Genomic DNA, 24,393 nt, shown 5'->3' with positions numbered 1-24,393 from the left:
TCTTAGAATAGGTTTGGAAGGGGTGAAACATAGGAAGATATGAAATTAAAGGAAATTTTGGTCAGTTGGGTTTCTAATGAGGGAAGGGGAACACTTGTGGGTAGTGTCATAGCTAGTGTATGATCTAAGTGTGGTTACACCGCAAATCTGTGGTAAAGCCTGGGAAGAGTACCCAGGTCTCTTGGCTCCCAGTCAAGATACATAAGGGAACTAGAAATATATGGAGACAAAAAAGATACAAATCTTTAAATTTCAAGAGGAAGAATACAGGCTAGACATTAGGAAGGACTTTATGAGAAAAAGAAAAAGAAAAAAGAAAAAGGAAGCTACAGAATTCCATTTTCAAGATATTTAAAAGAATGTAAATTACTTCCTTTTCTTTCTTAGACACTGTTTTGTCTAGGTAAGTTGTGCTTTCTAGAAGTTGGTTAGGTTGGTTCTTGTCTTTTGTTATCGAAGAAAATCAAAATGACATCACTATGTTTGAGGCAAACCACAGTGTGTCTGACTGTGGCTGATCAGGCCAATATGAGCTTGGAATGCTCTACTCCAGGGCGGGCACAAATAGTCCATGTGAACACCTGGGGTGGGTATTCTAAATTTACAAATGTTTCCTTTGAGTTACTTCTATTCTGTCTTCCTCATAGAGTGCTAGGTGGCGCAGTGGACAGAGTAATGGCCTTGGAGTCAGTAGAACAGGAGTTCAAATCTGACCTCAGACACTAGACTCTTACTACCTGTGTGGCCTTGGGCAAGTCACTTAACCCTGATTGTCTTGCATCCTGATTCATATCTGACCACTGAACTTGGATGACTCTAGAGGAGAAAGTAAGGTTGGTGACTTCACACAGCAATTCATCACTCAAATCCAATTCATGTGCCTTCTAGAAGTATCTTACAGTTCAATAATCATTGACTAACAGGTGTTACTAATTTTAATTGATGATGAGTATTGACTAAATTCAACTATTAATGTTTATTTTATTTCTAAAAATACAAAGGTTAAAGTTTCAAGTTCTAAATATAGCATTAGAAAAAATATACCTGACTCTCTTGCTGCCTCCCATGCTTTTTATTTCCTGTTGTTTATTTCCTTTTATTTCCTGTTTCCTGTTCCTAAAATCTATTTCCTATTTATTTCCTGTTCCTTAGCCCATTTCTAAGAGTCTGATAGTAGATACAAGGCAAAATTTTCTGAATTTTGTAGTAATTTGATATGACAGAAAAAGATCAATATGTTTTTGAACCTAAGATATTGGGAATATATGTACACAACAGCGACAGCAATGGAACTCAGAAGTTGAGCAGATTCATGGAGAAAGATTAGTTAAATTTTGAACATGTTGAATTTAAAGTATCAGCAGATAGAGATGTCTTGTAGACAAGTGTGGATTTAGGCCTGCAACCTGGAAAAGAAGTTAGGACTAGAAGGGATCAATGAATAATTTAATTTATTTCCTTATTTTAGAAAAAGTTAGGTGAGACCTAGAAAATGTAAATGAGTTTTGGTCCTTAGCTGGTTATCACTCCTTCTCAAGAGAGGTAAAGAATTGGGCTTTATGAGTTGAAGAAGACAGGTGATAATTAGGTACAAAGGTGATAATTAGGTACAAAGTCCGCAAGATTCTACCCCTGAAACATCTCCTGTAACTGTCACCTCCTCTCTTTCCATTGCTACTATAGGACCTTATTATCTCTACTGCAAAACTACTGCAAAACAGCTTCTTTAATTGGAAAGTATTTTATTTTATTTAAAACACTTTTAAATTCCAGTTTTTCTCTATCTCCCCTCTCCTACCCACTGAGAAAGCAAGAAATATGATACACATTATACATATGAAATCATGCAAACCACATTTCCACATTAGTCATGTTGTGTGTGTGTGGAATAAGGAAACTAAAGGAGAAAAATATATGCTTCAAAATGCACTCAGAGTTCATCAGTTCTCTCTCTGAAGATGTATAACATTTCTTACCATGAGTCTTTTGGAACTGTTGCATATTGTTATATCAGTCAGAGTTGTTAAGTCTTTCACAGTTTATAATCATTACAATACTTGGGATAGCCTCATAACAAATCTACTTATATTTTTTGCAATTTTTACAATTCCTGTCTACCCTACCTATTTGCCAGACTTATCATCCTTACATATATAGGCAGTCCCTTTGCCAGACTGACCCTTCAACAATCCCCTATTGCCTACAATGTACAATTCAAATCAAGATCATACCAGGCCACATTACATTTTTAATCTTATCTCTATTACTCTCTTCCATATATTCTAAATTGATGTAGTCATTAACTTCCAATTGCATAACTCTCACATTCCTACCTCCATGTTTTCAGACTATTTTCAATGTCTATCATGTCCTTTCCCTATCTCTGCCCACCCATATTTTATAGTTAAATTCAAATTATACTTCTTCCAGAAAACCTTCATCAACTATGTCAAAAATATCTTTTCTTTCCTTGAGAAACTCTTCTAACACTTGTTCATCTCTCATTTTTATAATTATATATTTTTATTAGAGGTAATTGTTGTGTATGTGCCCAATTTGCCATAGGAACATAAGTTCCATGAAATTAGAAATTATATCTTAGTTTAGCAAAGGCATGATGATATAGAGGCAGAAGCATCTGTATTTGAATTCCACTTAAGATAATAGCACCAAATTTCAGTTATCTGTAAAATGGGAATCATGAAACTTGAACCTATTTCACAAGATTGTATCAAATGAAAGAATGTATGTAAAACACATGGCATATCTTATGGTACTAAATGAATGTTAGCTATTATTATTGATCTTTTTAATCTCCTCTATCACCTAGCAGAGTATTCTCAATGCAGTCATCATTTACTAAGTGTTAATTAAATTAAATTAATGAAATTTATACCTCACAGTGAGAAAAAGTTACTGTAAACTGAGGTTCCTTGGATTGAGGTGAGGGCACATCTGGATCAACCACTGGAGCTGCTACTGTTGACCCACACTGGTCCCAGAATGTGTATTGACAGAAGACAAAATTAGAGAGATTTAGGGGTAGCCCAGTTGCTTCTTTAATTTTTACCTGAGGAAATAAATACAACTTCAGTAAGAAAAACATCTACTTGAAAAATTGTTCTCTCAATATTCTCAAATGTAAATGTTAATCATGAAATACATTTCCATGCCCAGAACTTTTGCCCTCCTCAACTATGCCTCCTAGCTTCCCTAGTTTCCTCGAAGTCTGTTAAAGTCCTACTTTTATAAGAAGCCTTTTCTGATTGTTAATGCCCTTCCTAATCTAGGCAGTAGGTAACAATGGATTGCATGCTGACTCTCTCATTCAATTGTGAGTTCCTTGAGGCCCAGGAACTGTCTTTTGCCTTTCTCTTTGTCCCCAGAACTTAGAATGGATTCAACCATAACTGGAAATGTACACAGAGTAGTTACATAGCAAGTTGACTCTCTGATACTACTTAGCAGGTTCTCATTCATTACCTTTTATAAATTACTTCCTTCAAGGCAAAATGCATTTTTATTAAAATTATTTGTTTAAGGCAATGGGATTAAGTGACTTGCCCAAGGTCACACAGCTAGGCAATTATTAAGTGTCTGAGGTCAGATTTCAACACAGGTCCTCCTCACTCCATGGCCAGTACTCTATCCACTGTGCCACCTAGCTGCCCCACAAAATGCATTTTTAGGTAAAGTAAACAATCTTTAGAAAGACTTACACACTCAGATTTTGTAGCCATGCTCAATTCATTTAACTTTAACCAAATCAAGTGAAAAACATCTCTTGCTAGATTACTAACTATTCTATTTTAAGATCTCTCACACATGAACACCCTTCCCAGTATGCATCTCACCCGACAGGTCAGTTTTTTGACTCGGTGGATGATATCACCATTGCTGTCCATAACTTCAAGGCTCCCGCTCTCGCTAGAGTTCTCTGAGGAGTCATCACCTTCAATCACACGCTCTGGAACAACTCCTGTGACACGCATCACTTCAACATGGAGGCGTCCTGCAACCTGGGACAAAAAAAAACATTAAGTGGGCAAAGGTTGTGAAGGATATACCCAGAAGGGTCAGTAAAAACCTAGTAGTCAGCAGTGGCTGGATCAGGACTTTACTGGGCAAGGAATTGCATCTACTTTACCTGCTTTATATGGTGTTCAGGCAATCTAAAACAAATCCAGAACAAAGGGAGCTAGGTGGTGCATTGGTCTTGGAATCAGAAAGGCAAAAGTTTGAATTCCTAGCTGTGTGACCTTGAGCAAATCACTTAACCCTGAATGCCTCGAATCTAGGACCATCTCCAGTCATCCTGACTCATATTTGGTCACTGAACCCAGATGATTCTGGAGTAGAAAGTGAGGCTGGTGACCTAGCACAGCACCTCCTCACTCAAATCCAATTCATGTTCTTGTCATGGCATCACTTCCCTGATGTCATGATCTTCTTCGACAATGAAGGAAAAACATGGTGTTCAGGTACCATGTTCATGATGGGCTTAATGAATTTAAAGTAGAAAGACTAATTAGAGTATTTAGCATTTACATAATTCTTTTAGGTCTGCTAAAAGCTAAATATGTATGCAAATTTGCATATATATGTCTATAATCTCAGATGATTCTCTCAGCAACCCTGTAAGGTAGAATATGGGGAAAATGACAATAGAGAAAAATTAGTCAGAGAGAAAACTGAAAAAGTAGCTAAAGGAATCAGGCATTATTTCTATTCATTACAGGAGTCTGCTTTTGATCTTGTGGAGTAGAAGCAATTAATGGTACTGGCTGTACCATTGGTGATGATATGTCCATGGCTGAATATGGAACTACTGTGTACCTACTAAACTATATTTTAATCTGATCACTTTGATAGGGTACTAAGGTATAGTAGTTATGGTTGGGGAGTCAAAGGACTTTTTTTTTTATTTTGATGAGACAAATGAGGTTAAGTGACTTGCTCTTGATCATAGAGCTAAAAATTAATAAGTATCTGAGGCTTGACTTGAACTCAGGTCCTCCTGACTCCAGGGCCCAGCTTCTGTCTACTGTGCCACCAAGCTGCCCAGATTAAAATTTGAATACTAAAATTTGTTTTCATTTATTGAAAGGGTAGGAAATACAAATGTTACTCAAATTAATGATGAAAAGAATATAATTAGTGAAATGCGTAAAATAAAACTACTTTGAATTTCAGCATACTATGGGAATGGTTGAAAACTATAACTAAATTGGCCAAAATAGCTGTATTAGTAAAAACAACAGCAGTGGAGAGTTTTTAAACTGGCTTCTCAAAATACTCAGAAGTTTAAAGCCTGCTGATCTTTTCCCAAAGTTTCTACTGTACCTCAGATTGAGATATTCCTTGGGCTTCAAGCATACAGTGGAAAGGAGAAAAAGAAATCAAAACTTTGAGATAAAAGTTCTTGAAAGAATTCACAAAGGACAGTCAAATTTTAAAGGACTTCCTGCTCAGGTGAAAAAAGTCTGAAAGTTAGAAAAATAAAATGTTTCTTTCTAAATATTTTTATAGTAATATCTTAATCCTGAAAACTGAGAAAAAAGGAAAACTAAAATAATTGAGATACCTGATATAATTTTTCTTAGATAATTGAAAAAAAAAGTTATGGCCCAGGCACAATGATTTCACAGTCTAGGTTATTCATTCAAATTTCTAGTTTTCTTCCAAGAATAATATATATGATGAAAAATGTTTAAAAAACACTCATTGTTAAGGCATTTAAAACAAATCACAATGTAGCAAATCAACATCGCTTTGTCTTTACCTCCCCCTGCTGGCTAATGATGGGGACTGCATACTGAAGTTTCACATCATAGAAAAGGCACTCCAGGAAGACATTAGCCACACCTATTAGGTTATGGTTTTCTTGTGCTTCATAAAAGGGGTCCCCTCGTTTACCATAGAGTCTCTTTACCTTGGGGGAGAAAGAAACAGAAGTGAGCAATATTTGGCATTGGTGGATAGAGCACTGGACCTGGAGTCAGGAAAATCCAGCTTCCAGCATTTTCCCTGCCTTGGTTTCCTTCCTTCTTTAACAACAGTACCTACTTCTTAGACTTGTTGTGAGAATGAAACTTAATAATATTTATAAAGTAGTTTGAAAACTTTAAAGTATTATATAAATATTATTCTTGTTAGAAAAGATTTATTAAAGAGGTTTTTCTAGGGCAATAATAATAACTATAATATTAATAATAATAATGAAAGATGAGTCAATTCAGTCATTAAAACAGTAATACTACATGATTCACTTGATAATTTCTGAAAACGGTGAAGATGAAGGCAGACAAAGCCATACTAATAACTAAACATTATAAGTTTATAGAAAGACCTTAGGGTCATCTATCTAATCCAATCTATTCAATTTAAAGGGAGCAAGAAAATTGCCCAAACTCACTTAGCTAGGCAGAAGTAGAATCTCTACCAGCTCTCCTGAGTCCAAACTCAGCATACTTTCCCCCTCCACTCTTTAATTATTACCTAATCTTTCATTTTAATTTGCTATATTCTGCTTCCCTTTCCTAACCCTTTCCCTCTATGATTATCTGTAGATTCACAGAATTTAGAACTGCAATAGAACCTGGTGCAATTCCCTAATGTTAGAGATGAGAAACTGAGGCCCAGAAAGGGTAGGTGACTTGCCTAAGGTCATATGGAGCAAACCTGAGATTCAGAACCATGTATTCTGACTTTAGAACCAGTGCTCTTGGCACTTATCAAACAGTTTCTTCTATATTCTGTTCAATAAACATTTATTAAGTACCTACTAATCAGCTAGGAATTTTGCTAATTATCAGATGCTAACTTGCACATCATCTTTTACTTCCATTACAACATTGCCAAATTAACCTCCTGTCTAGTAACTTGAAAGGACAACTCTGGTTATAGGCACTGAAATCCTGCTAGTTAAAATTGCTCTCTACCTCCAGAAGGAATCTTCTCCAGGATTTATAAAAAAATATGAAAAACAAAACTGGTTTTGTTTTATTGCATTTGACTCTAAACATGTAATAGAGATACAGTCAAGTAAGTTAAAAAAAATCAGGTTTAGTCAACTCTGAACAATGTAATGACCACCATAACTTCAGAGGGGATGAATTCTAAGCTATCTTTCTCCTGACATAAAAATGTCGGACTTGTGTAGACTCAGGCATATTTCTGTAACATGGTTAATGCAGAAATTTAGTTTATCTGATGCTAAAGATTTATTACAAGGATTTTATTTTTCTTTTTTTGGGGTGGGGAAAGAAATTTGTAAATAGAAAACAATTTAATTAAAACAAAACTAAAATTTAGGTACTCAGTGTAATAGATAAAGCTTGGACACAAGAACAGGAAAATATAGTTTTAAATTGTCCAGAACAATGACTTAACTATAAGATTATGGAGACATATATACTTAATTTCTCTGATCATCAGTTTCCTTATCAAAAAAATAGGGATAATAACACTTATACCTAATAAGTTTGTTTTTTGGTTCAAATAAAATATGATATAAAGAGCACTTTGCAAAGCTTAAAATGCCATTTAAATCTCAGCTATTACTACTCATTGATTAGGATTACTACTAATAATTATTAATAAAATGTAGCTCATATTTTTAGAGATATTACGAATTTGTCTTGTGCTCCTCTTAATGTCACTTTTATATGATAGTTTTCTTTTCTGAGTGTTAACTTTTCAAAGTGTCCACAAAAGCAATCCTGTGTGAACAATGGGCTTAAAGTAGGCAAACATATATGCATATATGTACACACACTTACATATACACCTATACATTTATGCACACACACATTTTTTTCAGACACTTTTGTAATTTTAATTCTATGCTTTAAATGCTAAAAAGTGCTACTGCATGATTTGGTTTCCTTACCTCAGGAACCTTCTCTTTCCATTCTTGATAGAGTTCTCTCATGTCAATCAATTTATTCTCCAGTTTCTCAATGTTCCACACTTGGGTGCTTTTGCCTTTTCTCCTCACTTGAATTGCTGGTTCACTCACTATGGCACCCCTCTGTTTTACCCATATACACACACAAAGATGAATTCTTTAAGTGATATTATTACCAGTGGTAAGAAAACTCCCACCCAGAATCTTTCTTTCCAGCATGTAGGCTAGAAGACAACTATATGATGAGACTTTAACAATTTCTCCGAGGGAAAGAAAACTCTCTTTAAATCCAAGGGCAGAGAAATCAAATCTCTCCAAAAAATCCAAATCATATCTAAATCTGTAGAAATTATTTAGGCAATTGCTCAGTTTAAGGAGGGACACAAATGAGTAGATGCTCATCCAGTTCTTAAAGAGATTTAAAGGGATTAGATGTTGCTAACACACCTGGAAGGTCACTGAAAAAGAGAGATAGTGAACACTATAGTCACCACTAGCCTTTATTATAAAAGTTCTATTTTTAATACATAACACAAATACCTAAATTCAAGAAAATAAAATTTATGGAAGAGAAAACTATAATTATTTTCAATGGGGCAGTTTTAAAATACAGATTTAATTTAGGTGACAAAAAGATCCAAGAACATTATTTAAAAACTAAACATGCATGGTTGAAAATCTTAGATGTAGATGTGAGGTAAACAAACATCATTAGTTGTGATTATCATCAATGTCCCCTTTTAATAATATTTTGGGTTAACAGCTTTTCTACTTTAATACAGTTTCCCATCCTTCTCACTTCACTCTCATTTTCTTTATAAATTGGCACCTCTTACCTTCCTGTTGGCACTGAGATTTGCAGCAGGGATCTGAAGAGTCACTTGGTAATCAGTGAGCTTATTCATTTCCTCAGCTAAGAAGTTTGCTTCCCTCACCAGGGTGTTGGCTTTCACTAGCTGCTCTCGTAATTTTGCTAGGCTTTGCCGGAAAAGCTCATCTCTAAAAGAATAGATTAAAAATTTGAGAAAATTTGACAATTATGCTTAGAAACTGCTACAATAAAAAAAAAACAGAAGAAAACCAATTCTCTACAATCTAAGAATGAATTCAGGGAGTGAATTAACTGAAGACCATGATGTAAATTTCTCTGTCTCTCAGTCCTTTGGTATGAATGAACAGTCAACAAGAATTTGACTCTCAGACAAATGCTGTCAAGGATTAAGCACTATATGTCTGGTGGAAAGATAAAAAGGAGATAATCAGAAATGAATCATACAAAATTCTCATCTAAATATTGAAAGACTATTTGAAAATGTGCATATTTTATTTCATTTATTTGTTTATTTGTTTATTTTTTTGTGGGCAATGGGGTTAAGTGATTTGCCCAAGGTCACACAGCTACAAAGTATCAAGCATCTGAGGCCAAATTTGAACTTGGGTCCTCCTGACTTTAGGCTCCCATCTTTTATTTTGTGACTAAAAAATGCCACCATTCTAATTCAGGGGATCACCATAGCCTACTGGCCTGCTGCAAAAGCTCTGAAGTAGTCTTCTTGCCTTTAGTCACTTTTTGTTCTCAAACTTCCTTATGAAAACGATGCTCTGATTATTTCACTCATATTTTGAAAAATCATCAACAGTGTTTTAGTGCCCACAAGATAATGCCTAGCATTTAAGACCCTTCAGAAGCCAAACAATTCTATTGCCTTATTTCCCACTGCTTTTCTATATGAACCCATAAAGAGAATATTTGACAGAGACACAATAACATTCTATATATTTCAAAAGCTTTTTATGTGGAAGAAAGATTACTCTTATTTAGCTTGGCTACAGAAATTCGTACAGGCAGAAGTCATAGACAGCGAATGTGTAAGTTAGGCTTATTATGAAAAAGCAAGCACCATAATCATTAAAACCATCCTAAAGGATAATATCTCCTGTTGAGGGATGGCCAGTCCCCCAACAACAAGAGTCTTTAAGAAGAAGTTGGATGATCACTTGTTTGATGTTGAAGCATTCCTGCTTGGATAGGAGATCTACCTTTTAACACTAAAATTTTGTTTTTATTTCTAGTGTACTCCTCAATGTCAGGTGAACCTGTCTTACAATTTCTGCTCATACATTATTTCTGGTCTAGAATGTCTCTTTTAGAATATTAACCTTGAGAGAAAAATAAAAGGTCACCTAATCCAAATATCTTTGGGTAGAACTGTCCATAATGGTGTTTGAAATTACTGAGTGATGAGGATATAACCTCATGAAATAGTCCACTGCATTTTTGGATGGCTCAGATGGTTTTAATATTTATTGTCATACTGAGTTGAAATCAATGCCTTGTGATTTCCATTTACTGTTTAAAGTAGTTTTGTAGGATTTGGTTAGGGACTGAAACTGTGATTTCATTAGTATGAGAGTTCCCAGGTGAGTATTCCCACTATTAATTCAGGTTGGCATGTTTCCTGTGCTTTATAATTTTAGGTTTTTTCCTAGAGTAAACAAGAGGTTGAGTGATTTGTTCAAGGTCATAAAACTATGTGTCAAAAATGGGACTTGAATGAAGGTCTTCCAGGTTCCAAGGTCAAGTCTCTGTCTACTGTGCCATGCTAACTCTGAAGAACAGGTTCATAGAGGTTAAATTACTTACTCATGATTAATATTGGCAGAGCCAAAACTCAAACCAAAATCTTTGGAAATCATGTCCTTTCCTTGCTTTGAACACACCTTTTTTGTACTTCATATTTTTTGACGCATTAGCTTATTTTGTATCTTAGTCTTTTATCACTATCATTACAAGTCCATTTCACTTTTGCACATCCCAGATAATATATCCTAGGACCTGTCCCCCCCCCCCTTTTCATTATAAGCTCACTTCACTTTTTCCACATCCTTGATAATATGTCCTAGGACCTATCCCTTCTGGGTTTTTTTAATGTTCATTTTTTTTTTTTTTTGAGGCAAAGAGGTTAAGTGAATTGCCCAGGTTCACACAATTACTAAGTATCGGAGACCAAATTTGAACTCTAGTCCTCCTGACTCCAGTGCATAATAACATTTAACTGACTTGGATTATGCTATAATGCTTTTTGAATTTGTGATGTTTTCCTAAATAATGTTTAACTTTTTACATGCTTATTTTACATTATCTGTTCTGTCCTTTCCAATTTTTGGTACATCTCTTTTCAAAATTAGAGTTCAGCAGAGTAAACTCACTTCTATCTCTTTACACACTTTTATTCCCCCCCCCCCCCATCAGGTTTCCTTAGAATGATATTGTCATAATTTAAATACTGAGAAATTTCCAGAGTTCATAAGCTGTCTTCACATTTAGAGTCCTTGATCATGGCACCATGTTTCTGAATTTTAGAAAATTTTATCAACTTAAATTTTAGTCTTAGGTTAAGTAATGTTTTAATAGCTCTTCTTGGTCATGATTCAAGTCAAGAAAATCTGATGCTATTCTATTTCCACTTGAAATAAGACACACCAGATGAACCATTACATTAAAACAGTCAATCACGGTTGAAAATAGGAGGGAAAAGGAGAAGGAGAGCAGTTTTACACTAAAGTGCGTTCTTAACTGGCAGGCTCTGCTCTTTGTCTTGACCATTTAACACTCATAATACACTTAAGAATGTTACCAGAAATAATAGATGTCAACATCTACCTTTCCCCTCCCAAAAAGCAATAACATCAACAAAAAAATTAAGCTTGTCTCTAGTAATGTCCCCTTCTGCCATTCCCTTTCTATATATGAAGATCATGGGAAAGCACTACTTCTCAAAGGTTATTATTCTTTTACCTTTCCTCTGCCCACAAGGTCACCTTCTGCTGAGCTGTGTGTCCTGTGAATGTGAGCCGGTCAGTGCCACTGTTCTGGTGTTGCCTCTCAGGAGATAGCTGTTGTCTCAGCTGCTCCAGTTCACGCTCATACATCATGCGCTGCTCTTCCAGGGCACTCCGCTTCTCCTCTAAATATTGCTTCTCCAGAACCTGAACCACATTCTGAACTGGGTCTGTCAAGCAAGAGAACAGGTATGTGAGACAAATGAAGTCAAAGCAGGTACTGTACTACAGCAATCTGGCTTTCTGTTAGTACCTAGAATTTAAAAAAGTCCCTCACTTTTCTCACTAATACATTCTATCTCTTGCAATGACATTTTATGTGTCCCATGCCCCTGTCAAGACAAAAATTTTCATGGTTTCCAATTCTTTGACTTCCTCCATCTTGATGAGTACCTCCAATATTTAGATATAGAAATAGATAATAGAAAACAGATGATCATGCTTTATGAATAGTCTCAGGAATGGGGTAGAGAATTGTGAAACAGGCAAAAAGGAAACCAAAAAACTTGGTTGTGAATGCAAACTTTCCAAGATCTAGAATCATTCTACACAATTTGAACAGCTAATTTTAACCACAAATCTCAATCTTCAAACTTGCCTTATGTGAATTGAAATACACAAATCATTAAAAAAAAATTTATATGACTGCAAGCAGGCCATTTCCCAGCAGTTAAAGGCTTCCCTAAACACTATGGTCTGTTGTTTGAAGAACCAAGTCATCTTTGAGTTTTTTCTTTACTAAACAACAAAAGGCTGCAAGATAGGGCCCAAGTTCATCAACACAAATCTGAACAACTGATGAAAAATCAAACCAGTTTAATAAGGCTAAGAAAAGAAAGAATTTTTTTTCTCAATGGTTTTAGTAGCTAATGAGGTCTAAGGGGGCTCTTTTACAGCTAATTATTAAGAATAGGCTATTATTGGTCACTAGTTAGTGTCCAGGATAGCTAGATAGCACAGTGGCTAGTGGTTTGGAATCAGAAGAATCAAATTCAGGTATGAGGAAAGTGAACCATTGAAACTATAAGATTGATGGACTTATGTAAGAGAGTAAGAAAAGTTTATTAATTTGATTTTTTATCCCACATTGTAACTAATTTTTTTAGTGTTTTTTTTTTTTTGCAAGGCAATGGGGTTAAGTGGCTTGCCCAAAGCCACACAGCTAGGTAATTATTGTCTGAGGCTGGATTTAAACTCAGGTACTCCTGACTCCAGGGTCGGTTCTCTATCCAATGTACCACCTAGCCACCCCAACATTGTAACTAATTTTTACGAAATTTCCTCTTGGGGCTTTTAGGTGGCGCAGTGGATAGAGCACCGGACGTGGAGTCAAGAGTACCTGAGTTCAAATCCAGCCTCAGACACTTAATAATTACCTAGCTGTGTGGCTTTGGGCAAGCCACTGCCTTGCAAAAAAACTTAAAAAAAAAAGAAAGGAAAAAAAACAAATTTCCTGTTGCTGAATTCTGATTTATTATCAAAGAAGATTATCCATAATTATGTGAAAAGGCTATTTAAGTACTCCCATTTTTCTAACTACATATCTGTGTAAGGCAGAATTTTCTTCCATTATTTCAAAAGAATGAATGTGAAAGTAGATGAGAATCCAGTTGTCTTCTATTGGGCCAAATATTAAGGGGATTTTCAAAAACCTGTAAAATAATGCTACTCTTCTCCCTAATACTATTTGCCATAAAAATATTATTTGTGGAGCAAAGCCAAGATGGCAGCACAAAAGCAGCATTTCCTGGAAACTCCATCCCCCTAAAACTCCAAAAGCCATCAAATTATGATTCTAGTCAAAATTTAGAGGGGCAGAGCCCACAGAAAGACTGAGTGATACATTTTCCCAGTCCAAGATAACTTAGAAGCTCTGTGGGAAAAGTGTATCTCACCAGGACCTGGAGTTGGAAAAAGCCCTGGTCACAGCAGAGCCTGGGAACAGCTTGAAGGGTCCAGGAAGAGAATTCTGATACACCAGAATGAGTGTGGAGTGAGGGAGCATTGGCCGCAGAACCTGCAGCGAGAATCAGGGGAAACCAGCCTGCACCTCCAGAACACAGCCCACAGATGGTAAGGGAGTCAGGGGAGACTGCAAAAATTTCTCTGCTCTCCCTGGGGACAGGACTTTGCTGTTTGCCCACACTCAGATCCAGGTTGCAGTTTGGGCTTCCATACTAAGATAGCCCAGTAGGGCTCCTCCTTACAGCTCCAGGGCGGAGGAAGTGTCGTGGTCATCTACTTATCAAAGCACAAGCAAGAGAGTATAAGACCTTGGAGGAATAAAGGTCCCAGTGGGGTATCCAAAAAACACCAAAAACCCAAAGCCTTGGAAGTGCTGTAAATTAATCTTGGGCTGAGGAAATGAGTAAACAACAGAAAAAGTAGAATCTGACCATAGAGAATTACTTTAGTCTGATGGAAGATCAAAACACATACTCAGATAACTACAAAAATCAAAGCTTCTTGTATCCAAAACCTCCAAGAGAAATAGAAAATGGGTTCAGACTATGGATGAGCTCAAAAAAGACTTTGAAAAGCAATTAAGGGAGGTGGAGGAAAAATTGGAAGGAGAAATGAAAGTGATGCAGAAAAATCATGAGAACCAAATCATCAGCTTGGTGAAAGAAATACAAAAAAAAATACTGAAGAAAATAATATGTCAAAAACCAGTTTAGGACTAATGAAAAAAGCAAAACGAAAGGCAAATGAAGAGAAGAATGCCTTAAAAAGCAGAATTGCCCAGCTAGAAAAGGAGATTTAAAAAAACTCTCTGAAGAAATTAACTCCTTCAAATGCAGAATGGAACTAAAGGAAGCTGATGATTTTGCAAGAAATCAAGAAGAAATAAAATTCTTCCAAAAATGTCAAAAATTAGAAGGAAATGTGAACTATCTCACTGGAAAAACAACTGACCTTGAAAACAGATCCAGAAGAGATAATTTTAAAATTATTGGGCTACCCAAAAGTCATGACCAGGAAAAGAGCCTAGACTTCATTTCCCAAGAAATAATACAGCAAAAATGCCCTGAGATCCCAGAAGCAGAGGGTAAAATAGAAATTGAGAGAATTCACCGGTCACCTCCTGAGAGAGATCCCAAAAGAAAGACTTCCAGGAATATTATAGCCAAATTCCAAAACTCCCAAATCAAAGAGAAAATTTTAAAAGCTGCTAGAAACACAGTTCAATTACTGGCTTGTAGCCTTTTCAAGTTGAAGAATTTGCCATCAGTGCAACAGTTGACCTTGATGTCATGTTTAGTGAAGTTTGATAACACAGCTTGAAAATATCATGCTAAAAAGTATGGGAGCAAGGATGTATCCTTGTTTCACTTCATTGGTGATCGGGAAATGTTGAGAGCACTCCACTATCCAGAACCTAGGCATGAAATTGATGTCTAATACTGATGAAGTTCTCTGGGCAACCAAATTTTGATATAATTTTTCATAAACCTTCATGACTAATGGTATCAAAGGCCTTGGTCAGATCTATAAATGTATACAGATTTTTGTTCTGTTTCTGGCACTGTTCCTTAGGTTGTCAGGCAGCAAACTCCTCCAAGTAACTGAAAGTTGGCTCTCTTTTGAGAATAACATCTCATTTGCAGCCATCTCTTCCTTTGTCTGACTTATAAGGCCAGAAGTTGAAGCAAATTCCTTGCTCTCGAGAGCCATGTACAGACTAGACATCATCTTTCCAGAACCTCTCTTCTTTTAATGTTCATGTAATCCATTTGTAGCATTTGCCATACCAAACCTTGATGCTGTCATCTATCTATCTCTAGGTCACTCTCTCAAATCTCATAATGACTAGTACCTGATTCATAGTCTCTGTCCTCACACCTTATCCCCCCCACTCCTTGCCTCCTATCATCATTTTCTGGGATTTCAATATTCATGTTAAGGAATCCATTTAACATGTCAACCACAGAAAATTTCAACATTAACAATTCTATTGACATCCTCCTTCACTACACTTTAGAAACATTCTAATAGTTACACCTTAGACATCATGACTTCATTGAACTCTATCCCCCTGAAGATAGTGCTGTTTGAAAAATTTACCTTCTTATACCAGCCTTCTCTCATTTCACCTCCATGACTCCCATCATTAGTCACATTAAAGTGACTTTATTCTCATTGGGATTTCTAGTTCTTTGAACCCATTTTCCTCCTCACTGACTTTACTTGCCCCAAATGCATTCTTTCTCCCAAAAGTCCCACTTCAATGATTTACTAGTCACAGTTGCACAATCCCAGACCCACCAGACAACTTAACATTCCCAAATTTCAAATACTGAGCCTTCAGCAAATCTCAGCATTTGTGGATTGTTGAATATCTTTGGGGGAAAAAAAATCACAAAACTGAATAAATTTCATAGACTTCAAATATATGGTGTTTTATACATCTTTTTTCATATACTACCTGAAGTGATGGGCTTTAGATAGATCCTTATTCTTTTTTAAAATTTATTTATCCTTATTTTGTGCAAATAATTTTTTTATACATTACTAAAATATTCTTGTTGAAGAGCAAACATAATACCCCCCTTCCCCCCAAATAGAGATAAAGTAAAGGGAAGAGAGAAAGAAATTAAAATTAAAAGAAAAGGAAAATGATAATAATAATAATAACAACAACAATAATTGTAGTATGGCCAGGTGGTGCAGTGAATGGAGCACCAGCCCTGGAGCCAGGAGCACCTGAGCTCAAATCCAGCCCCAGACACCCAACAATCACCCAGCTGTGTGACCCCATGCAAGCCACCCCAACCCCACTGCCCTGCAAAAACCAAAAAAAAAAAATAATAATAATAATAATAATAATAATAATAATAATAATAATAGTAGTAGGGGCAGCTGGGTGGTAGACAGAGCAATGGCCCTTGGGCCAGGAGCACCTGGGTTCAAATCTGGCCTCAGACACCCAACAATCACCAAGCTGTGTGGCCCCAGGCAGTCCACCTAGCCCCATTTGCTCTGCAACCCCCCCCCCCAAATAATAATAATAAAATTGTACTTCAGTCTGTGTTCCAACACCACCAGCTCTGTCACAGGTGGATCACATTCTTCATGATAAGTCCATGACAAAAGTTACTTCCATATTTTTCCACCATCCATTGCTGATCGCAACTCCCTCCATTTGTACTTCTCCACTACCATGTACTATATTTTCTCTCTCCTTTCACTCTGACTCTGCTGTAGGGTAGCTGAGTGGTGCAGCAGACAGATCCCCGGCCCTGGGGCCAAGAGGCCCCGAGTCCACATACCACCCCTTAGGCCCAGCATCCACCTAGCCCTATGGTCCTGGACAGGCCATCCAATCCCACCCCCTTGCAAGAAGTAAAAAAGAAAATGTGTTATATCTGACCACTCTCCCCCCATGGTCCATCCTCTCCTCCATCAGTCACACCCTGCCCCTTCCCCAGTCCCCTTCTCTCCTTGCTCCAGATGTCTATACCCTATTGAGTGTGTGTGTGTGTGTGTGTGTGTGTGTGTGTGTGTGTGTATGCTGTTTCCTCTCCTAGCCACCTCTGATGAGAGCAGAGATTCCCTCATTCCCCCTTGCCTTCCCCCCTTTCATATCATTGCAATAGCTCATTGTAATAAAGAAAAATCTTATTATATGAAATATTTTATCCTATTCCTCTTCTTTTTCTTTCTCCCATTACATTTCCCTTTTATCTATTGACTCCATTTTTATACCACAATGTATCTTCAAATTCAGGTTTCTCCTATGCTTCATCTATAAAAGCTCCTTCTATCTGCTCTATTAAATGAGGTTCATATGAGTATTATCAGTATCATTTTTCTATACAGGAATACATGCAGTTCATCATCATTAAGTTCCTCATATTTTCCCCCTCTCCTCCAATCTCCATGCTTCACCTGAGTCCTTTATCTGAAGATCAAACCTTCTGTTCAGCTCTGGCCATTCCAAAAGGAATATTTGAAATTCTCCTGGTTCACTGAAAGTCCATCTTTTTCCCTGGAAGAGGACATTCAGCCTTGCTGGGTAGTTCATTCTTGGCAGCATTCTAAGCTCTTTTGACTTCCAGTATATTATATTCCAAGCCCTACGAGCTTCCAATGTAGTTGCTGCTAAGTCCTGTGTGATCCTGACTGCAGCTCCATGATATTTGAATTGTGTCCTTCTGGCTGCTTGTAATATTCTCTTTTTTGACTTGGGAGTTCTGGAACTTGGCTATAATATTCCTGGGGGTTGTTTTTTGGATCTCTTTCTCTGGGGGGGATCAGTGGATTCTCTTCATTTCTATTTTGCCCTCTGCTTCTAGGATATCAGAGCAATTTTCCTGTATTAATTCTTTGAAAATGATGTCAAGGCTCTTTTCCTGGTCATGACTTTCAGGTATTCCAATAAGTTTTAAATTATCTTTCCTAAATCTGTTTTCCACATCAGTTGTTTTTTCAATGACATGTTTCACATTTTCTTCTAATTTTTCATTCTTTTGCTTTTAAAGTATTGTGTTCTGATTTCTGGTAAAATTGGCAACCTCCCTCAGTTCCATTCTTTGTCAGGAGGATTTGTTTTCCTCAGAGAGCTTTCTTATCTCTTTCCATCTGGCCAATTCTGCTTTATTATTATTATTTTTTTTTTAGGTTTTTGCAAGGCAAATGGGGTTAAGGGGCTTGCCCAAAACCACACAGCTAGGTAATTATTGTCTGAGACTGGATTTGAACCCAGGTACTCCTGACTCCAGGGCCAGTGCTTTATCCACTATGGCACCTAGCTGCCCCCAATTCTGCTTTTTAAAGCATTCTTCTCCTCAATAACTTTTTGAACTGTTTTATCCACTTGGCCTATAATGGTTTTTGCATGTTATTTTCTTCAGCATTTTTTTTGGATCTCCTTGACTAAGCTGACTAAGCTGCTGACTTCGTTTTCATGCTTTTCCTGCATCTCTCGTTTCTTTTCCCAATTTTTCTTCTATCTCCCTCACTTGATTTTCAAAGTCTTTTTTGAGCTCTGTCATAGCCTGAGCCCAGTTTCTGTTTTTCTTGGAGTCTTTAGATGCAGGAGCTTGGATTTCCTCATCTTCAGATTGAGTGTTTTGATCCTTCTTGGGATCACAGGCAAAGTATTTCTCAATGGTGTTCCTCTTTTTTCCTCTGCTTATTCATTTCTCTAGCCTGTGCCTGGTTTTGGGGTGCTTCCTAAGCTTTTGAGTGTGTGAGGCTCTGTCTTCCCTCTTGGTTTTTGAGTGACCATAAACACACCCCTCTGCCATGGGGCTGAGGTGGGGGGGACCCTGCTGTTCTATAGGGGGCCTAGACTGTGATTAGGATCTGAATGTGGTCAGAACCCCAGAGTCCTGTTCCAAGGACAGAGAGCAGAGCTCAACAGTCTCTCTCTCCACTCCCCTCCCCTCCCTAGGCTCAGCACTCATGCCCTGGGGGTTCCTGCTTTCCAGCTCTGCCTGCTTCCCATTTCTGGATCTGGACTGCTGTGGCCATGCTGCTCGCTGTGTGCCCTGAGGGCTGAGCTTCACGTGCTTGCTCTGGAAGAGGTACCCCTGCTGATCCCCCAGGTTGTGCCTGGTGCTCCCTGGAGTGTAGATCAGGAGACTGCTCTTGCTGCCACAGCTCACAGCCCTGGGGCTGCCTCCAGGAGGCTGAGGTTCCTTAGCTCTGGCAGGCTATCCCTCCAATTCTGTGGAGCTGAGCCTTTCTGCTCTTTTCCAGGTTACCTTGGGTTGGAGAACTGTCTCATTGCATCCCTCTGTGGATTCTGTCTCTCGAAAATTTAGTTAGTATCCTTAGCTTATAAGTTTTGATTGAGAGCACCTAAGAGACAAACCTCTCCTGTTGCCATCTTGGCTCTACCCTGACACTCTAGATCTTTATTCTTATTGATAGGCTATCTCATTCCTTAGATTAGTATGGGTGCAAACATTTTCCTGCCCTCTCCCTCCATATTTAGATCAATCTTCTATTTCTTTGAGATTCAATTCACTGAATATAAACTCTTGAAAAAAATCTCAAATCATTACTTATTCTCTTTTCTTTTTCTCTTCTCTGAAAGGAAAAATTATCCTTATCCCTCTTGATAAGGTTAATATCTCTACCTAAACTTTTTTTTAGGTTTTTGCAAGGCAAACAGGTTAAGTGGCTTGCCCAAGGCCACACAGCTAGGTAATTATTAAGTGTCTGAGTCCACATTTGAACCCAGGTACTCCTAACTCCAAGGCCGGTACTTTATCCACTATGCCACCTAGCCACCCCTTACCTAAACTTTTAATATCTTCTCCTGACCCCATGTCCTCTAAGTCCTTGATCCAGAAATCATACCTGCATTGTTATACATCTTTAATTTCTCCCCCTTTTGTTATGATTCCTTCTATATTCCTATCAATTTAATCAGTTCCCTAAATACTTAAAAAAGAGGAAAGCTTTTTCTTCCATTCATCCTGCTACAATCATCTCTCTGTCCTCTTTAGAGCCATACTTCTTAAAAAAAATCTCTAATTTGTAGTACCACCTTCTCACTTAGTCTATTCTCAACTCCTTGCAATTAGGTGCTCATTCCCATGATTCTAATGAAATCATACTCTCAAAAATCATTAACATCTTCTTAACCACTAAATCTAATGTCAAAGGCAGCCGGTTGGTGCAGTGGATAGAGCACTGGCCTTGGAATCAGGAGGACAGGAATTCAAATCCAGCCTCAGATGCTTGATACCAACTTGCTATGTGACTTTGGGAAAGTCACTTAATCCTGATTGCCTCACATCTAGGGTTACCTCCAGTCATCTTGATTCACAGTTGGCCACTGGACCCAGATGGCTCTGGAGGAGAAAGTGGGGCTGGTGACTTAGCACAGTATCCCCGCCATCCCTCCCCCCACTAAAATCCAATTCACATGTTTGTTATGGCCACCTCCTCTGATGTCATGATCTTCATAAGAATGAAGGATAGACAAACAAACAAAACAAATGAACAAATTTAATGCCTTTTTTTCCAATCCTCTTCCTTCTTGATTTCTCTGTAATAGACATGATTGACCATTCCTATCTGTATATTTTCTGTCCCCTTAGATTTTAGAGATACCATACTATTTTTGTTTCCTCTTATTCTATTAGATTTTGAATAGTTCAACAGGTGCTTAATAAATGTTTTTTGATTATGACTGACTGACTTCTCTAATCACCCCCTCTCAGCTTTCTTTACTGGTGTTTTTTCAACCTAGCCCTTGAAAGTGTTTGTTTCCTATGTATCTTCCTTGACCCTTTTCACTTCTTTTGATGCTCTTTCTCCTTAGAAATCACTTTCATTTACAGTGTTTTCTGTATCAGCCTAATGCAGATGACTCTCAAATTTACAGTTCAAGTCCTGACCTTGAGATTTCAACCTTCAGTAACATATTTTCAGCTGTCCTTAAAGGACATTTCTCCCTAGATCAAGGATTTTTATCCTGGGGGTGCATGAAAGGGGTTCATGAACCTGGAAGAAATCAAATTATATATGTAGTTAAATATAATTTATTTCCTTTCTAATCATATCTTTTATTTTATGCCTTTTAAAACATTATTCCAAGAAAGGATTTATATTTGGTTGAGTTGTTTCAGTCATATCTGATTCTTTGTGACTCCACTGGAGATTTATTGGTAAAGATACTGGTTGGCTTGCCATTTCCATCTCCACTCATTTTACAGATGAGAGAGCTGAGGCAAACTGGGTTAAGGGACCTGCTCAGGTTCACACAGCTAGTAAATGCCTAAGGCCAAATTTGCTGATTCCTGGAAGGCACTTCCATCCACTATGCTATCTAGCTGCTCTATGCTCTATTTTATTTTATATCATTCAAAACATTATTTTGAGAAAGAGTCCATAAAAACACACAAAAAAATCCACTAGCACCTTCAACTGAATGTCTAAAATTTATTCTTATTTCTGACTTTATCATTTCCTATTAGTAGTATTGTCTAGACAATTATGCTGAAAACTTCAATATTATTTATTATTCTTTCTTTTCTAGTTTAATCTAATCAATTAACCAATCTTTCACCTTGTTTCTAACTACTACCATACTACTAAGGCACCAGTTATCTGGGTTACTTTAATAATCTCATAACAAGTTTCCTTTCTTTGTCTCCTTTTAAAAATTCTGATCTTAACAAACATCAACTAAAATAACTGTTTTCATACTTAAGAGTAGAACAGAAAAGGAGAATTGTACATGAAACTATGAATATCTATTATATAGTTTGCCTTTCTTTCAAACACATATATGTAAATATTACCATAGTATGACAATTCACCTAAGAGCTTTCTTTTTGAATGAATAAGGATCAATAATAAAACAAGGTGGGAAACACATTTTTTTTAGTTTTTTGCAAGGCAAATGGGGTTAAGTGACTTGCCCAAGGTCACACAGCTAGGTAATTGTTAAGTGTCTGAGACTGGATTTGAACCCAGGTACTCCTGACTCCAAGGCTGGTGCTTTATCCACTACATCACCTAGCCGCCCCTGGGAAACACATTTTCAATCTCTACACACACACACACACACACACACACACACACACACACACACAAAATATCATTTATATCTGTATAATATAAACGATACACAATTAAACATTTATAAAAACTCTATATAAGGAAAACCAACTCCCCACTTCTTAGATTAAGATAAAAATATTTATATTTTGCTATTCTCTTTAATTTATATTTACTCTGTATATTAGTCTTATACTATTGTGCTTGATATGAAGATCTCTGCTTCACCTTATTAAATCTCAAGCCATTCATTTTTCTCAGCTGATTTTCATACTTTTAAATTTTCAGCTTAGATAGTACAGCCTTCCAGAGTCCTACTATTCACTGTGTTATACCCTCTGTAGCCTTCGTGGACCAGATGCTTTGTAGACTATTTGATATTTTTTAATTTTTCCAGTCATGACTGTTTGAAAAGTCAAGTTTCAGTTTTAGTAGTATCAGTGAAAGAAACAATATTATGATTGACAGCAGACTGAGAATCATTAGGTCAAGCCCTGGAACAGTCAGCTTTGTTTGAACCTTAGTGGTTTCTGGCACTCTGATAGCCTTTACTAGACCATTCAGGATGACATCATGTTGTCAGGTGATCATCTGCTCAAATGAGGACCATAGTCACAGAGGACATGGGGGACAGTTACATCTGGTCCCATGCTTTGATGACAGTAGTCTGTCTCCACACTAGATCTCTGGTTCTATTCAACAGAAAATAGTCTAACTTGGCTCTGTGGGTAAAATACCAGTCTGTGAACTATGTACAGGATCCCTCCATCATATAAAGTTTGAGAATGGGGTCACTGGGGTGGCACTATATACCTCACCATGATACACTCTGTCAATTCATCATTGCTTACTATATAAAGACTTGCTCTAAAATCCTTTCCATCCCTTCTGGGGCTAAGAAGTTATGACAATTGACACATTGGCTGTTCTGGACTTGACTTGAATCTTCATGGACAGCCGTCTTCTATATAATTAGGTGTTTTATACGATTGTACCCTCACTGTCAAACTATTCTTCTATAGAAATATTTGGATGGGAAATGGTTCTGTTCTTCACCATATCACTAAGGAGATAAGCCAATGAGGAGAGAGTTGTGAGAAAGTGTGAGAAAGCCAATCCAGGTCCATTGAGGCCAGTAAACCTGGAATGTTCATCTCCTTAAACACAAATGGTCTCAAGCTACCAACTATTTTCTCCCATCCCTCAGGTGACTTCAATCTTCCAGTTTCATAAACAAACAACCTTCTTAAGTCCTAGAAAAGGGACTTTCATTCATCCTTTTATAAGATCTTTATCTCCACTCTGGTGCTCAATCATCAACTTCAGTACTGTTTGGCAGGCTTCAATGCTCTGAGCAATGCTCCACACACCAAAAGTGGTCAATGTTGGAGTCTAAACCATGAGTATTCAAGTTCCTCAGCCTCTGGACAATACAAGTTGGCAGGAACCGTTAATTGAGTCCACATTGGCCTCAGTTGAGCACTAGAAATAGAAATAGATGATTCTTATCTGACACTTTAATCCCTTCCTCTCCATGTACTCTTTAGTTCAGTGGCATTGATCTCCTTGCTGCTCCATGAACAAGGCATTCCATCTCTCAACCCTAAACATGTTCTCTGGCTTGTCTTTCATTATTTAAAAAATTTATTTTTGGTTTTTATAAGGCAATGGGGTTAAGTGACTTGTCCAAGGTCACACAATTAGGCAATTAACTCAGGTCTCCTGACTCCAGGGCCAGTGTATCACTGTACCACCTAGCTGCTCCTGGCTTTCCTGGCTTGTCTTTTTTTTAATTTTTTTTTTTTATTTTTCAAGGCAATGGGGTTAAGTGGCTTCCCCAAGGCCACATGGCTAGGTAATTATTAAGTGTTTGAGGCTGGATTTGAACTCAGGTACTCCTGACTCCAAGGCTAGTGCTCTATCCACTGTGCCACCTAGCCGCCCCTGGCTTGTCTTTTAAAATACATAATTCAAAACTATCCTATGTCTGTGATGCTCTGGACTTTCTTCTGTTCTGCATGTTGAAAATGTTCCAGTGACACTCTTTTATTTTTCTATTTTCTTCCTTTTTGGGGGCTACCTTACTCATATCCTCCCTTCTATATTCTCCTTTTCCCCCA

The 24,393-nt window shown here is 37.3% G+C and overlaps 1 protein-coding gene across 10 annotated transcripts in view; it reads right to left on the bottom strand.

The window, feature by feature from the left end:
* The window catches only part of KIF13A (kinesin family member 13A), a 262,629-nt gene that overhangs the window by 45,778 nt on the left and 192,458 nt on the right, over nt 1-24,393 (bottom strand). For all 10 annotated transcript variants that reach the window (XM_074207196.1, XM_074207200.1, XM_074207201.1 and 7 more), the window contains 6 exons: nt 11,709-11,922; nt 8,746-8,908; nt 7,892-8,032; nt 5,783-5,932; nt 3,855-4,019; nt 2,897-3,070 (listed from right to left, as the gene is read on the bottom strand). In XM_074207196.1, coding sequence (XP_074063297.1) covers nt 2,897-3,070; nt 3,855-4,019; nt 5,783-5,932; nt 7,892-8,032; nt 8,746-8,908; nt 11,709-11,922 — 1,007 coding nt within the window. The remainder of the gene's footprint in view (nt 1-2,896; nt 3,071-3,854; nt 4,020-5,782; nt 5,933-7,891; nt 8,033-8,745; nt 8,909-11,708; nt 11,923-24,393) is intronic.

The sequence above is a fragment of the Macrotis lagotis genome, chromosome X, assembly GCF_037893015.1.
Source record: "Macrotis lagotis isolate mMagLag1 chromosome X, bilby.v1.9.chrom.fasta, whole genome shotgun sequence".
NCBI lineage: Eukaryota > Metazoa > Chordata > Mammalia > Peramelemorphia > Peramelidae > Macrotis > Macrotis lagotis.
The sequence above is the reverse complement of the archived record's forward strand: the minus strand, read 5'-3'. Positions and strand labels throughout refer to the sequence as shown.